The 15,584-nt window shown below is 55.9% G+C and overlaps 4 protein-coding genes across 4 annotated transcripts; 2 read left to right on the top strand and 2 right to left on the bottom strand.

Annotated features, from left to right (window-relative positions):
- Nucleotides 1–433: 433 nt before the first annotated feature.
- On the bottom strand, nt 434–2,535 carry P153DRAFT_301368 (kinase-like protein; the record flags this gene model as incomplete). The annotated part of the gene is made up of 2 exons (XM_033664381.1): nt 434–874; nt 922–2,535. 2 exons carry the CDS (start codon nt 2,533–2,535, stop codon nt 434–436), a joined length of 2,055 nt encoding a protein of 684 aa, XP_033519113.1.
- Nucleotides 2,536–3,559: 1,024 nt separating this feature from the next.
- Nucleotides 3,560–9,089, top strand: P153DRAFT_301565 (kinase-like protein; the record flags this gene model as incomplete). The annotated part of the gene is made up of 8 exons (XM_033664389.1): nt 3,560–3,863; nt 3,948–4,114; nt 4,166–5,329; nt 6,078–6,201; nt 6,540–7,485; nt 7,533–8,055; nt 8,117–8,260; nt 8,349–9,089. 8 exons carry the CDS (start codon nt 3,560–3,562, stop codon nt 9,087–9,089), a joined length of 4,113 nt encoding a protein of 1,370 aa, XP_033519112.1.
- Nucleotides 9,090–9,173: 84 nt separating this feature from the next.
- P153DRAFT_400805 (uncharacterized protein) lies at nt 9,174–12,888 on the bottom strand (the record flags this gene model as incomplete). Its single annotated transcript, XM_033671854.1, has 3 exons — nt 12,686–12,888; nt 10,019–12,627; nt 9,174–9,953 (listed from the first exon to the last, which is right to left on the bottom strand). Exons 1-3 carry the CDS (start codon nt 12,813–12,815, stop codon nt 9,174–9,176), a joined length of 3,519 nt encoding a protein of 1,172 aa, XP_033519111.1. The 5' UTR covers nt 12,816–12,888.
- Nucleotides 12,889–13,003: 115 nt separating this feature from the next.
- P153DRAFT_434958 (uncharacterized protein) lies at nt 13,004–15,449 on the top strand (the record flags this gene model as incomplete). Its single annotated transcript, XM_033673118.1, has 4 exons — nt 13,004–13,234; nt 13,273–13,455; nt 13,508–14,352; nt 14,406–15,449. The coding sequence occupies exons 1-4, from the start codon at nt 13,102–13,104 to the stop codon at nt 15,447–15,449; spliced, it is 2,205 nt and encodes a 734-aa protein (XP_033519110.1). The 5' UTR covers nt 13,004–13,101.
- Nucleotides 15,450–15,584: the final 135 nt, after the last annotated feature.

Below are 15,584 nucleotides of genomic sequence, written 5' to 3'. Positions count from 1 at the left end.
GTTTCAGCTGTACTAAGATCTACACTCTTCTAGGTATGTGTGTTTTGACTACCTAGTATTCCAACAGCTATGCAGTCAAGGTTCAGAAGTCATACATGGGTACGCGCCGGTAGAACTAACAAGAACGCCCGTCAACTCCAAAGGCCACGTCGACTGCAACCTTCTTCCAACCCCAATACTTCCGCTCAGCCCACCTCAATCAGAAAAATGAACGGCTTCAAACTCGAGCCTAAAAACAAGACGGAAAAGCATAAACTCTTTGCATTGAGAGTAGAGCAGCTTAGGCTGGTCAGATTTCTAGTTGCAGCTTCGTGGAAGAACACGTGCAACTAGCCAATCGAGATCCGACAAACAATGCTTAGAAAACGACCTCTACGATGCTGAGAGTTGAGTTTGATCTTGTCAGATTGACCAAGGAATCCGGTCGTGATTTCTACGCTGTTGCTACTGGTGGTGCGGCTGCATCTAGGCCAATCGGGCCATCCGCCGAAGGACTTGACACTGCGTCCAATGGTGCAGCATGTAGTGCAGGCTTTGGTACGCCTTTGCCCAAGAGTCCTTTCTTCCGCTTGTCAATCGCATCTTTGACCCAATCTGCCACTTCTTTGTCATGAACGGGTTCGATCGGCTGGGCTGGCCCCTGGTCGCCAGCTGCTTCACCACCAATTGCTTCTGCCGCCGCTTCCACCTCCTCTTCGTCTTCTTCGGTAATTGTTGCTGGCTTAGCCAAGGGGGCGAGCCATGCGTGTTGAAGCAGCATGGCGTATGTCGGTCGTAGATTGGGGATCTTGTTTAAGCAGCCGCGTACAAAGTTCTTAGCCGCGTCTGAGAATCCTTCCTCGGGAAGATCTGGGGGTTCGCCATCGACAATAGCCTGGATAGAGTTAGTATAAACATCTCAAACAGATCATGCATACTTACAGCAAGCTGGCTGAAGATGTTGTTGTAAGTCTCTGGCGGATATGGATATCGGCCTAATGCGCACTCGATGATGGTGAGACCCAGACTCCAAATGTCGCTCTGCACACTGTATGTGCCACCTCCAGGGTTGGCACCAGCTTGGGCTACTCCGCCCGAAGATATTCGTTCGGGGGCCATGTAACTCTGGCACCCAATGTTCGTTTTGGCAATACTTGCCACCAAATTTCCACTGACACCAAAATCACAGATTTTGATTTGCCCTCTCGTGTTCATGAGGATGTTTGTTGGCTTGACGTCTCGATGAATGATGTTGTGTTCGTCCTTGAGTGACTTCAGTCCCATCGTCGTGGCTAATGTGATTTTCCGGAGTACGTTCTCTGGTACACCATCACCATACATCTTGTCTATCGAGCCACCGTCCATAAACTCCATACAGATGTACACCGCGCCCTCTTGGAAGAACGCTCCGTAGAAATCGACAATATATGGGGAGATGCAGCGATGCAACACATCCAACTCCATAATGATACTCGCAAATTTGGAGTCATCGAGCTCGAGTCTCATTTCCTTCATCGCCATTACGATTCCGGTGCCTCCTGAGGGTACTGTTGTCGCTGGAATTGGTTCGAGATCTTCGGCGTTCTGTGGGCCTGGCGCGGCCTTGTTGCCTGCCAAACCTTGGCCTGGTTTCCTCATTCGTGGCCTGCTGTGTCGGACTTTGTATACCGTACCATAGTTACCCTTGCCGAGTTCATCCAGGGTGTCGACCTCGTCCAGGGAAATATTGAAGGAGGTACCGCCTGCGAATTGCACACCGTCTGAGTTCAGCGTCGCCTTGCCCTTGAATGTCAGACTACCAGTCTTTGTGTCGATGAAATTAGAGTATTTCTCCAACATAGTCTCTTGCTTCTTAGGCGCTTCTCCTTCCTTTGGCTGATCTCCGTTCATTTGCGACAGAGTAAGACCAGGCTTCTTCTTGCCAGCAGGGGGTGCGGGGCTGTTACCCATGCTTGGTGCGCCAGGCATACCGCCAGGAAGTCTGAGGCCGCGTTTTTCGGCGAGAGACAGCTTAGGTCCGCTGCCTGCTCGGCCAGGTACAGCCGGCGCTGACTGGAAGTTGGGCGGGGACGGTCTTACGTTTGGAGGCATGCGGAAGTTGGGAGGTACGCCTCCCATCATGGCACCTCCAGGCGACATAGGACCTCGCTGGGGAGCAGGACCCGTACCGGGAGCAGGGCTTTGTGACATATTTGGCCCTCTTCCCGGCAAGCCAGTTGGCGGGGCACCTTTTCGCCCCAGGTGCACAGCCTGTATCCTCGCCAAGATATCTTGTGACACATTCAGGCCGCTGCCTCGGCTGGAAATAGTCGGGACGGCGGTCGGGCGAGGGTTTCTTGCGGCATTGATGTTGCCCAAGGGCGTAGAGGAAGGCGTCATGCCTGGCGTTGCGCCGCTAGTGGAATGAGAACGCACGGCGGGGCGCTCAACCGACAACGAGTTGGCAGAGGCATTGGAAGTAGGACTCGACGGCGCAGGAGGAGAGGTTGGGGAAGGCGAGCCAAAGGGAGTGTCGGCGTCGAATTCGCCGTCTGGGGTGGACGCGGGGGAGTCCATTGTGGAGGGTGAGGCTGGATATGAGGCCGCCTCAGGCAGTGCGGGGTCAACAGGCGAGAGGAAGGGGCGGAGCGAGATGATAACAATAAGAATGAGTGAGTGGGTGTCAGGTGGTGGGAGGGCTTCACTGGGAGCTCGCGCGGTGATCGCAGTAGATCCGTGGAATTGTGGACGACGTGTGTTGTGGGGCTGACGTGAAGGCCGGGTGCCGGTGACGTACAATATGCTGCAGGCTATCGACTAGGCCTTGACTCGGGGGTGATTTCACGATGATGCCGAGTACCAAACGCCCATGGAAGTCGGGAGGCGTCCGACAGGAGGATACAGGAATTGCAGCAAGCAACGGTACTGGATGCTGCGCAGATGCGGTTCCTGCTTTCTTGCCCGGTCTGGCTCTTGTCGCTTGGGTGAGCGTAGGCCAAGCTTGGCCTCCTTTGACGCAAGAAGACTGAACCCTGGAACGCGGAGGAATAAGAAACACACAACAGCAGGTTTTGACGGAGTGCAGCAGGAAAAGGGGATCAGCACCCGCAAAGGGTGAATAATGAAATCAGTGGTGCAGAGCTCTTCCTCTCTTGTACTCGTCTGGCCCTGGCATGCATACTACTGAGGGTCCGCGATCGATTTCCATGCGATTCTCGATGACACTGCAGCCACGCCCAGAAACCCAAACGCGCTGTTGGTTGTGGCGCAGGGCACCGCAACCCGAGCCCAGGCCCAATGCACCCTAGTCTTGCGAGTCGTCCTTATTGTTTATGCGTTGGATTGCTTGGCTTGTGAACTCAGCGGCGCATCTAGGTGCTTTTGTAATCTGCGTCGCCATAGCCTCGCGCAGGGTAGCGCGCTCTCGACCGTGCTGTTTGTAAAACCCATCACTGTTCCTATCGCGCGCCCCCGTTTCGTGGTTCGCGCTTCGTGCTGTGACGTCGATTGATCTCCGCGGCTAGCTAAAACAAGACGCTCCCATCGTTTGCTCTTTCCCAATCGACGTCTGCTCCTTCCGAAACACAACACGCGTTGAAAGATGCCCTTCTTCTCTGGCCCCCAGGCCCTGCGCCTGCGCGACCTCCAGGCCAACCCATCCAACTTTGTCGCGATGGCCTCCCAATCCTACGATTATGGCAACAATGGCTTCATGGGTGTGTTCAGGAACAAGGCTCCCCATAGCTCGCATCCCGACTTCGCCAACCTCACGCTACTCGTTTTTGAGGCAGTCATGGAGGTCGTCTGTGTCAGCCTACCTGGCTACATCGTCGCAAGAACAGGCCACTTCGACGCAGAGAACCAGAAGTTCCTGGCGAATCTGAATACGCAGCTGTTCACACCTTGTCTTAGTACGTTCCCAGGCCTTGGAGCGCGTATCTGTTGAAACGCCAAACCATCCTCGAATATTAGCTAACTATCTGCGCCAGTTTTTACCAAACTCGCGTCGCAATTGACCGCCGACAAGCTGTCCGATCTGGCTGTTATCCCACTCATCTTTGTCGTCCAAACACTCGTCTCCTACCTCGCAGCGCTCATCGTATCACGGATATGTGGTTTCAAGAAGAGGGCATCGAACTTCCTGGTAGCAATGGCAGTATGTCGCACTTATCGCATGTATAGACACGACAATAGCTGACATACAAAGGTCTTTGGAAACTCGAACTCGTTACCCATTTCACTCGTCATATCCCTTTCGAAGACACTATCAGGCCTCCATTGGGACAAACTTCCCGGTGACAACGATAATGAAGTTGCTGCGCGAGGTATTCTTTACCTTCTCATCTTCCAACAGCTTGGCCAGTTGGTTCGATGGACGTGGGGTTTCAATGTTCTGCTGGCTCCCGCTAGTACATATAGCAACGAAGATGGTGGCATACGTAGCGCATTAGAGAGCGGAGAATACCGCGATCACGAAGCACAAGGTCTGCTTGACGATTCGCATTCCGACTACGAATCCGGGGACGTCACCAGTTACACCAACTCTACAGATGCTAGCGATACAGACTCGTTTTCCGATCGTGAGGGTGTTTTAGCCTCTACTGATTTTGTTACACCGACCAATGGCAATGTCACCGTCAGAGGAGCCGGCAACTTCAACGGGAACACCAACGGAGACGCGAACGGCTCTTTCGATCCCTATAAACAGGACAACATTCCCAAAGGCATTAAAGGATGGCCAAAGAGGACGAAAATGGCAATCAAGCAATCTGCAAAGTCGGTTTCTGACAAGATCGCGTATGCTGGACGTCGTGTTTTCCAGACTTTGCCCAAATGGCTCCAGCAACCACTCTCCAAGTTCTATTCGGTGACCGCCAGGTTTTTGGGTGGTCTCTGGGAGTTCATGAACCCGCCTCTCTGGGCAATGTTGGTGGCTATTATCGTCGCTTCAGTACCTTCACTACAACATCTTTTCTTCGACCCTGGAACACTCATCAGCAATTCGGTCACGCGCGCTGTCAACCAAAGTGGGCAAGTTGCGGTTCCACTCATTCTTGTCGTTCTGGGTGCCAATCTAGCTCGTAACACTCTGCCCAAGGAAGACCAGCACTCTATGGAGGACCCTAAAGTCGAGAGGAATCTTGTGATTGCCTCTTTGGTCAGCCGCATGCTCATCCCAACCATCTTCATGGCTCCAATGCTTGCACTGACCGCCAAGTACGTCCCGGTGAGCATCTTGGACGACCCAATCTTCATCATCGTGTGCTTCCTTTTGAGTGGTGCCCCAACTGCGCTGCAACTGGCCCAGATTTGTCAGATCAACAATGTCTACATGGGTGCCATGTCGAGGATATTGTTCCAAAGTTATGTTGTCTGGATTCTGCCCTCAACATTACTGTTGGTCATGCTCGCTTTGGAAACTGTGGAGTGGGCGGCATGAGCTATTTTCTTTCTGTCAGCCTGAAACGAGGCGAACGTTTGAAGCCCAGTTTGTATGTATATCAAGGGCTTGGTGTATGATAATCAATTACGAGAGTTTTTCAAACATAATTTGGGTTTGAATGGAGCATCGTAGCAAGGCGTTAGGGTCCGAGCTGGTACAATATGTCTCGCTCGAGGTGAAGCAGCTGTAATTTAGGGATGTAACGAATAGATCATGACATCCAATCATGCGGTTACATCACAAGAGTGTTACCTTTCTCCGTTCCAAAACTAGAAACCCCCATCTTCAAAATTTACTTGCTTTTGTCTGGAAGTAGCCCTGACGTAGATCGCCAAGCCAGTCTCTGAACGACCTTATCTGGAAAACATGGTCAAAGATCGAATTCACTTGAACATGACACCTGGCAGACATTAGCTGAACCTTCAGCGCTGCTCACTCTTATCCGTCCCTTTTCATCTTTTTATTCTCTCACCTTTGCCTTGCGCTCCGACTCACCACCGCCTATCGTCCTAGCACGTGGGGCTGCGAGCTCGCGTCCACTTACCCCTCTACTTAATCGACGCCGTACCACCACCATCAACCCTAACAACACACACCAGACACGGTTATTTCCAGACTCGACGGTCTTGGTACCGTATTGTCCCAAAGGTAATCTGGCCTATCGCATTCGTAACAGAGTGCGCACGCAATATACCCCACCATGGCATCCTCCAATGAACGAGTGGATAGACACCCCTCTCCAGAGCCATCCCGCAGCAACACCATGGAGGGGGGCTCGGCATCCCGCCCTGCAACCAAAGGTTCGTTCACTCTCCCTTACCAGACTTTGCCCATGCCTCCAATGCCCATGCGACTACACTGGATCAATCACAATATTTGCTTGGACGTTCTCTTGCGCGATTGATCGAGGTTGATGGACCCTGGTCATGATTGCAGATGACTGGTTCAGTTCAAGAGCCAGATGCATATGACGTTACTGGGAAGCAATTTTTGATTCTCATGATTATCTCATGTAGAGCATTCAGAACTTTACATTCTGTGCTGTAGTGTACATATTGACTAGCAAGAGCTGGCGCATTGGGCGATATTACAACGTCATGAATTACATTTCGAATCACTGCTTATCTCACTTTCGCAGTCGTCTCTTTTCCCGATGAGAGTGCTTCTCCAATGTCGATCGGCCAGAACAAGGAGCTCGAGCAAAAAGACTATCTAGATCTTGACAAGTCTGCCAGGCAATATGCTGCAAGCATCCAGGGCAAGCGATTATCCGGCAGACCATCAATTGAACGTCTGGGCTCTCTCAGGCCACCGAGTGTCGAAGGCAACCCATCGCTATCTTCTCTCCTCTCAGACAGCTCGGCAGAAACCGCCTCACATGGCCATCATGCACACGCAGGTCTTTTGAAGCAGGTCGGAACGTGGCTCAAGCACGAACGAACGAGGCGCACTGCACGAAAGGCAAAGCGAAAGGCTGGCACCAAGGACATCGCCGAAGAAGTCGAACCTGCGAAGGATTTGACAGTTGAGAGCGCTGACCAGTCTGCTGAGATTCGAGGACGCAGCGGATCAGAGTCGTCTCTAGGCTCTGTGGCGCTGGAAGAATTGGCGAATATCCTGGAGAAGTCAATATCGGTCAGGCCAGTTGACGCGAAGAGGAAGCCATCTCACAACCGTAAACTTTCAGCTGGCTTGAAGCGGCATTCCATCATATCGACTGACTCAGATCACTTTGACTCGGTCGATCAGCTCGTTCCTGGGTGTGACGCCGTGTTGGACATCTCAAAGACTATGGGATACACCATGGAAAACTCAGAATCTGGACCAGACGACGAAGAGTCCAAGAAGCGAGCGCAAAAAGAGAAAGAAGCCTGGGACACATTCAAGTTTGAGATTCTTCGCTTGACTCACACTTTGAAGTTGAAGGGATGGCGAAAGGTACCCACGGAGATGAGCAGCCAGCTCGACGTACAGAGGCTCAGCGGTGGTCTGACGAATATTGTCTACACCGTGTTCCCTCCTAAGGACCTTCCATCTCAAGCAGATAGCGCAGACGGCATACCGAAGCCGAAGAACCCGCCACCGTGAGTTATTGTGTAGTCGCTATCTTGCCCAGACTGACCTTTTCTAGCAAACTCCTTCTACGCATCTACGGTCCTCATGTAGGGCATCTGATTGACCGCGACTCCGAGTTACAGATTCTGTACCGACTTGTGCGCAAGCGTATCGGTCCACGTCTACTTGGCACATTCAGCAACGGACGCTTTGAGGAATTCCTCCACGCAAAGCCACTGACTGCGAAGGAGCTTCGCAACGAAGAAACCTCAAAGCAGATTGCCAAGCGTATGCGAGAGCTTCACGAAGGGATTGATCTCACGACGAAGGAGCGAGTAGCCGGTCCATTCGTTTGGCAAAACTGGGACAAGTGGGTTGATCGATGTGAACAAATCGGCATGTGGCTTGATCAGCAGGTTCTCGAGACGGATCCAAACGCTCCTCTGTCTCCGGCAGATAAGTGGAAAAAGAGGGGTCTGGTCTGCGGCCTCGAGTGGCCCATGTTTAGGAAGATCATCGAGAAATACAGGGTATGGTTGGAGGAGCAGTACGGTGGCATTGATAAGATCAATGAGCGGTTGGTGTTTTCCCACAACGATGTAAGTCGGTTTTTTTCCGCGGGTGCAGGCCAGAAGAGAAACTGATACGACCGCGCAACAGACGCAGTATGGAAACATCCTCCGCATGATGCCTGAGGGCGAATCACCGCTTCTACTTCCAGGAAACCAGCACAAGCAGCTCGTAGTCATCGACTTCGAATACGCAAACGCAAACCTACCCGGTCTAGAATTTGCCAACCACTTCGTAAGACATAATTCTTCTTCCTCCCCTTGCTCCAGCAGCTGCCGCATGTCAAATCCGACATTTTCCTTATTTACTAACACCTATATAGACGGAATGGACATACAACTACCACGACGCCACCCAATCCTGGAAATGCAACGACAAATACTACCCCACAGCCGACGAACAGCACCGCTTCCTCCGCACCTACCTAGGCCACACACCAAACTACAAAGCCCCAGGCGCAGCCTCAAACCCGCCGACCCCACACCTTGGCCCCCTGCCCTCCTCAACCAGCACAACTACTCTCGCAGCTACCGCGACCGCAACACCAAACTCCATCTCGGCGTTCATGCTCGACTCCCGCGCGCCTCCAGGCGATAAGTCCTTCTTCCAGGAACAGGAGCTCGAGGCGGAGCGCCAGACGGAAGAAGAAGCGCGGCGTCTTATGGCGGAGACGAGGCTTTGGCGGCTGGCTAATTCGGCGCAGTGGGTTGCGTGGGGGATTGTGCAGGCTGCTGTTCCGGGTTTGCCGGACTTTGACGCGGAGGCGAAAGCTGCTGCTGCTGCAGTCGCTAATGATGGGACTGCCGCCGATGCCGTGGTCGCTGAGAAGAAGCACAGCGAGAATGGATCCGTGGGTGGGGAGGCGGCAGAGGGTGGAAAGGATGGTGCGGAAAGGGAGGCTGAGCTTTTCAACGACCAGGAGGAGGATGATGAGTTTGATTATCTGGCTTTTGCGCAGGATAGGGCCATGTTTGTGTGGGGTGATGCGGTGCGGATGGGCTTGGTTGGCATCGAGGAGTTACCGGAGAGTGTGCGGGAGAGGTTGATTCTCGTTGAGTATTAGGTCATAGACGGTACATATGTATAATCTAGCACAAACACACGAAATAGCCTACCTTCAAACCCCCCACAAACAACTACCTAACACTTACATCTCCACCGTACACCCACTCCCCAGCCCCTCCCTAACCCTTACCACCTCCCCCCCAACCCCACAATTCTGCGCATCACTCAACGCCCTCACAACCCCACTCTCCTTCCTCTCCCTCACCAACCTCCTCAAACTGCGTATCAAAAACCCCGAAAAAACATGCACACTCCACCCATCCGGCACAAGCGCCAACACATCCCCCACATCAAACCACGCACCAAATCTATCCAGAAGTTCGCTCGTGCGCTGCACACGCTGCGCAACGTCGTCTATGCGCAGGAACTCCGCGAGTAGGGCGTTGAAGAGCGCTGATTGCTGGGCGCGGGATGGCGGGTCGGAGGGGTGCGGGTCCGGGGAGAGGGCGTGGTATCCGTGCAGACAGTAAGCGATTGCGGAGTCGAAGTCTGCGAGGTGGTGGGTTAGGAGGCGGAGGGCTTGGTGATGGTTTGCCTGGCGGCCGTGGAGGAGGATCATTTCTGAGGTGAGGTCGTGGGAGAAGGGTGCGAGGCGGGCTTGGATGGCGGCGATGTCGTAGGTGGAGGAGGTTGTGGGGTGGGTGGAGCTTAGGAGTTGGAGGAGGCGGAGGCGGGCTTGCCACCAGGGGGCTGGGGGCGCGTTGTCGGTGATGAATTGGTGGTATGTTGGTTTTGGGGGCGCGAGGATGCGGTAGGTTGCGTAGGTTTGGGAGAGTGTGGCGCGGGAGGTGGGGTGGGATTCGAGTTCTGTTATGACGGTGTCGAGGTAGTGGGTTATTAGCTCGTTGACGTATTGCGTGTGCTGGGTGGTGGTTAGCTGGGTTGCTTTACTTGGATTTGGAGGGAGGGGGATTGTTGTGTGTGTACCTTTTTGCCGAAGACGAGGTACTCGAGGTACTCCTTCACGGCACCGGGGGCCCGCTCCCGCAAGAGGGCGACAGCGCGTGTGGGCTCGAACTTGACCCTGCTGTGGTCGTCGGCGAAGATCTGCACGCCGAGCTGGGGATTGCGGTTCGCCAGCCAAGCGCCGTATTCTTCGACGAGTGCCTGGTCTCGAATGCGCGAGAGGTATTTCCGCACCTCGTTTTCTCCGTCTACAAACTCGCCGCCTGCGTCTGGCTCGCCTTCTAGGATTCGCCTCCAGGTCGCGAGCACTTTTGATGCTTTGATTGACGCCTTGCAGTTGCTCTGGTACAAACGACTCAAGACGTAGAGACGTTTGAACTGTTCGAGCAGCTCGATGGCACGGTCGAAGCATTCAACTTCCTTGTCGACTAGTTCGTACAATTCGGCTCGGTGGGTTCCTGGGCTGGAGGTCCCTTCCGGGCTGCTTTCATCGAGCAGTAAGAGGATGTGCAGCAACGCGGCGTCGATACTTTGAAACACACAGGGGTCGTTTGTCACGCTAGCCATGCCCTTTCTCCTCCTCCAAAACTGGAGATACCTCTTCATAAGGGGAAGCAAATTTTCGCCGAACGATCCGTTGACAGTGGTCGGCATGACTGAGAGGTTGTTCTGCCGCAAGAACTCTTCTACAAGCGACGTGACACCGCCGGATATCTGTATCCCCTCCGACCCCTGCACGACCTCTTGGTTCAAAACTGGTAGTAGACTCAAGATTACTCTCGGATCTGCTTCACCCTCAACCAAGGCTTGCTCGGTGATGCGCTTTTCATTCTCGAAGATGATGATGTTTGATTGAGTGCGCAGTACAACATCCATGAGGAGCAGTACCGACGCCTTTTGACGGATATAGATGAGGCTAAGGTAGTCCGACTCATTGCGTGGTTCTTGGCCTCGAATGTCGCCTAGCACTCTTTCGACAATCCCTCGATTAGGCTGGATGCGCAGCCCGTCGCCCGTGGGTGTAGACTGTGCCGCTTCCAATCGAGAATCCAAGCGTGTTACGAGCGGGTTGCGAACGGTCCACCAGATCTGGTTCCCTGCCCACAGCACGTTTTGTGTTTGCAGCTTCGAAAGCCGCTGGGTGAAATCGAGGTCGGCCTGTTCCTGTGCCGTCACGACGTGTTTGGTTTCGTCTTCTGCAGCTGAGCCGTCTGCAGGAGACAACCGTAAACGCTTTACTGAGAGTTTTGCTCCAATCTCAGACAGGACTAGGTCGTAAGGCTGCACGACCGTACGCATACCCAGGGGTGTCGAGATGTGGGTCCCTATCTCTTGTGACGTGAGTCCTAGTGAGCTGAGATTTAGCCACTCCTTGTCAGCTTCGTCAGTGCCAGCGTCCACGTCCCATCGTTGGATCTCAACTCCATACGAGACTCTATCATTCTCCTCTCGATGGACAGCTGCTAAGACGTAGCCTGGTTCGGCATCCATATCCGGACCCATAGACGCAGTCAAGTCGATGCCTGACCCATCCACTATGATGGCGTCGGGGTAGCTGCTAAACTGTATGCTTCCTCTGCACATGTCGCCGTCTAGGTTGACGAACATGCCCACTCCCTGCTCGGACGGAGTGGTTCCGACGGTGAGCAAGAACTCATTCGGGGATGGAGATGCGATGTGGGGTCGCAAGGGGACGAAGGGCGGTGGGGGTGGGGGCTGTTCGGCTTGACTTGTGCGTTCTTCTGAGGGCGGGAGCGGCAGCAGTTTGTCAGACTGAGGTCGCGACTGGCTGGACGTTCTACTGTGAGGCTCTCCCCTCGGTGGTCGAGCTGGCGAGCGACTGGGGGCTGGGGATGCGGTCCGCGAGAGTGACTCGGGCACGTCGAAGCCATATCGCGGCGCTGGAGGGCGTGGACTTGGTGTCCGAGATGTCAGTCCCCTGGCGCCCAGAATATTCAAGCTCGTGCTGCGACTGTGGCCGCGCTGCTCCTCCTGGAACTGCGGATGGGCACTCGCCGTGGAGACGCTTCTAGAGGGGCCGGCAGACACGGTGGCAAGGGTTTCGGCAGCTCCGCCAACGTCTCCGACATCTGGATCCAGCGAAGAGATTGGGAAGAGGCCAATCTTCTGCTGGTGCATGACGTCCAGCAGCGCATACGAGTGGGCATCGGCGGCGCACGAGTAGTCATCACGCCTGACCGATGTCAAGCAGCCGCCGTACTCTATCGCTTTGAGGGCCCTGGGCGGAGAGTTCTCGGATATCTGGACCAGTCGCAGGCGCTTCTTCAGCCCAATGACGACGACGACACCGCGCCCAGCCGACTCGTCGTCGTCCTCGTTCAGGTCGACGCCGCCCACCCACAGACACGAGATGGGCTTGAAGGTCGAGTCGGGGCTCAGCTCGGGCAGCGAGTAGATGGAGAGGGTGTTGTTGCAGAGGATGCAGGCCTTGTTGACGCGCGGGAGCAGCAGGATCTGCTGCACGCCGGGCCCGTTGGCGTCGTTGTGGGGGGGCTCGAGGCGCGAGGCGATGATGGCCGTGGGCTCCTCCGAGGCATCGCTGGGGTCTGGCGGGAGCAGGACGAAGTGCAGGATCTCGGCGGCCGAGGTGCCCACGTAGAGGTTGCCGTCTGGCGAGCCATCAGCGAGAGTCGAGGTGAAGCTCGAGACAGTAGATGCAGTACATACTCCACACTTCGACGCAGGTTATGTGCACATCAGCACCCCCGTCGGCGGACAAGGGCAGGTCCGACACCAGCCTGCGCAGGATGAAGGAGCCGTCCTGGGGCTGTGGGCGCGCGGTCACTTGGGCTGCCATTGTTCGGGACTGTCACGGGCGCCATGGCTGGCTATGCACTCGACACGCCGGGTGCATGCATGGTGGAGGAGTGGTGGTGCGTGGTGGCAGCCTGGTCCGCCGCGGCCGCCGTTGACGATGCGCCCGGCCAATCGGTCCACATGCGAGTCCCCCAGTTTCGTCGAAGCCGTCGCACGCCGCCCTCGCACTCCATGGCCACGTATGCGCCCGTGTGATCACGAACCACTCCCCGCCAGACAGAGACTGTGTGCCAGACACAGACCGAGTGCCCGGCTGACGCGCAGCCATGGAGGGCGGAATCGACTTCGACGACAGACCGGCCCCGGACGCGACCCGCCATGAGCACGAGCGGGACGGCGACGCGGGCGGGGAGTCTGCAGAGGACAACAAGTTCCAGAAGGCCATCGGGGCGTGGAGGAGTACGTCTGTCCCCGCCGCCGCGCGCACGCACACCCAGCTCACACTGCGCCAGACATCGATCTCACCACGCTGGTCCCGCAGCTCGACACGGCCGCCTCGGACCTCGTCGCCTACCAGCGCGACACCCTCACCCAGCGCAAGGACCTCGCCCAGAAGACAAAGGACTTCCGCAAGCTCGACGACGCGAGCAAGCTCACCGACATCAAGGCCCTCCTGAAGTGTAGGCATGCTGCGGTGCACCTGACTGCGCGGTGCTGTGCTGACCCTCGCAGCCTACCAGAACTTCATCGACCTCATATCCAACCAGTCCAAGTCGGTGCAGGCCGCCTTCTTCCAGCTCTACTCGCCCCTCGCCGAGGCCCCCGACCCCTACCCCCTCCTCGAAGCCTCTGTCGACTCGCTCGTGACCGCCGAGGAGATTGTGCCCAAGCTCACCGCCGAGAACGAGCGCCTGCAGAACACCGTCGCGACCCTGACCTCGCAGCTCGACGACGCAGAGACGAAGCTCGAGGAGGAGCGCACCGCACGCAAGACCCTCGAGGAGACGCGCGACACCAAGATAAAGGACGTCGAGGCGTCGTGGTCGGCAGTCCTGAGCGAGAAGCAGGACAACTGGGAGGCCAAGGAGAAGAGCCTGGACGAAAAGGTCGAGAGCCAGGACCGCCTGCTGAAGGAGCTCAAGGCCAGCTACGAGGTCTCGCAAAGACTGGGCGAAGGCGGAAATGCCGACGCAGAGGGCACGCGGGGCGCCACGGCGGCAGAGCTCGAGATTGTCAGCTCAGAGCTGGAGAGGACAAGCCACCGCCTGGCCGAAGTCGAGGCACGCAACGAGCGCCTGCGTCTGGAGCTCGCCCAGTCTGCATCGGCGCCAGCCCAGCAGGGACACGTAGAAGACGACCCAGCCGTCCTGAGACTGCGATCCGAGAACTCGTCACTCCTACGCAAGCTCGAAAACGCTCGCTTTGAAAAAGACTCGAAACAAACACGTCTGGAGACGGAGACGCGGAGCCTAGAGCGCGAGATCAAATCCCTCAAGAGTGAGAAGGAGGCGCTGCGTGAGAAGGTCCAGAAATGGAGCGACTACGAAAACGTCAAGCAGGAGCTCGAAGTCCTCAAAGTATGATTGTGCCCCTTTCCCACCCCCAACCCAAGCTAACCATCCATCCCCAGTCGATCGAGTTCGCAACCGGCGACGATGACGACGAGGCCACCGAGCTCGCCCTCTCCCAAAACGGGTCCGCCAAAGGCAAAGGCGAAACCCTCGAGCAGCTCCTCCTAGCCCGCAACAAAAAGCTCAGCAACGAGCTCACCGTCCTGCGCGTCTCGCACCAAGACCTGCAAAGCCGCCTCGCAGCCCTGCAGGACGACCTCTCCCGAACAAACACCTCCCTCGAGAAGTCGCGCACCCTAAACGAAACCCTCGAAGCCGATCTCGAAAAGGTGCAGCAAGAAGCCACAAACGCCTTCGACCCCTCCGCCATGTCCGTAGCAGGCACCTACGTATCGCGCTACCCGCAGTCCTCAGCCCGCCGCGGTCGCTCCTCCCCAACATCCTCCATCATCTCCGGCTTCGACAACACTTCCTCCTCGCAGCCCCCAACCCTCGCCTCGCTGCGCGCCGGCGAGCCCACAGCAGGCGGCGTCGGCGGTGGCTCAGGCATCCTCCCCATGGTAACCGCGCAACGCGACCGCTTCAAAAAGCGCAACGCGGAACTCGAATCCGAGCTCCAAAAGTCCCACCAAACCGTCACCTCCCTCCGCACCGAGATCAACGCCCTACAAAAAGACAACCTCGACCTGTACGAGAAAACCCGCTACATCTCCTCCTACACCGCGGTGAACAGAAATCCCACATCCTCCTCGGCATCAAGCTACGCCGCCAACCCAAACCCCTCCACCATCCACATCGGCGGCGCACAAGACCCCTCAGATAGGTATAAAGCTACATACGAATCCAATCTCTCGCCCTTTGCTGCGTTTCGGGGACGTGAGTCTGCTCGCGCTATGAAGCGTATGACGCTGTTTGAACGTGTGGTTCTGCGCGTTACGAAGTTTGTCCTGCAGACGAGGAGTAGTCGGAATTTGTTTGCCGCGTATTTGCTGGGGCTGCATTTTTTGCTGGTTTATAGTCTGTTTTCGTATGAGGCGGGGGCGGCGGCGGCGGGGGGTGCGTTGAGAGATGCGGTGGCGGTTGGGGGGCCGGTGGGGCCGTGAGGGTGAGGAAGGCGGAGAAGGGGATGGGGGATGGGGGATGGGGGTGTATTACTACTGGCGTCTCTTTGTTTTGTTCGCCTGGGTGAGTGAGTCGTTGCTACTACTTATATGCATCGAATTCACCCATGGTCTATG

This window comes from Dothidotthia symphoricarpi (genome assembly GCF_010015815.1).
Source record: "Dothidotthia symphoricarpi CBS 119687 unplaced genomic scaffold P153scaffold_22, whole genome shotgun sequence".
NCBI classification, from domain to species: domain Eukaryota; kingdom Fungi; phylum Ascomycota; class Dothideomycetes; order Pleosporales; family Dothidotthiaceae; genus Dothidotthia; species Dothidotthia symphoricarpi.
Note: the sequence above shows the minus strand (reverse complement) of the source record. Positions and strands in the feature narration are given on the sequence as shown.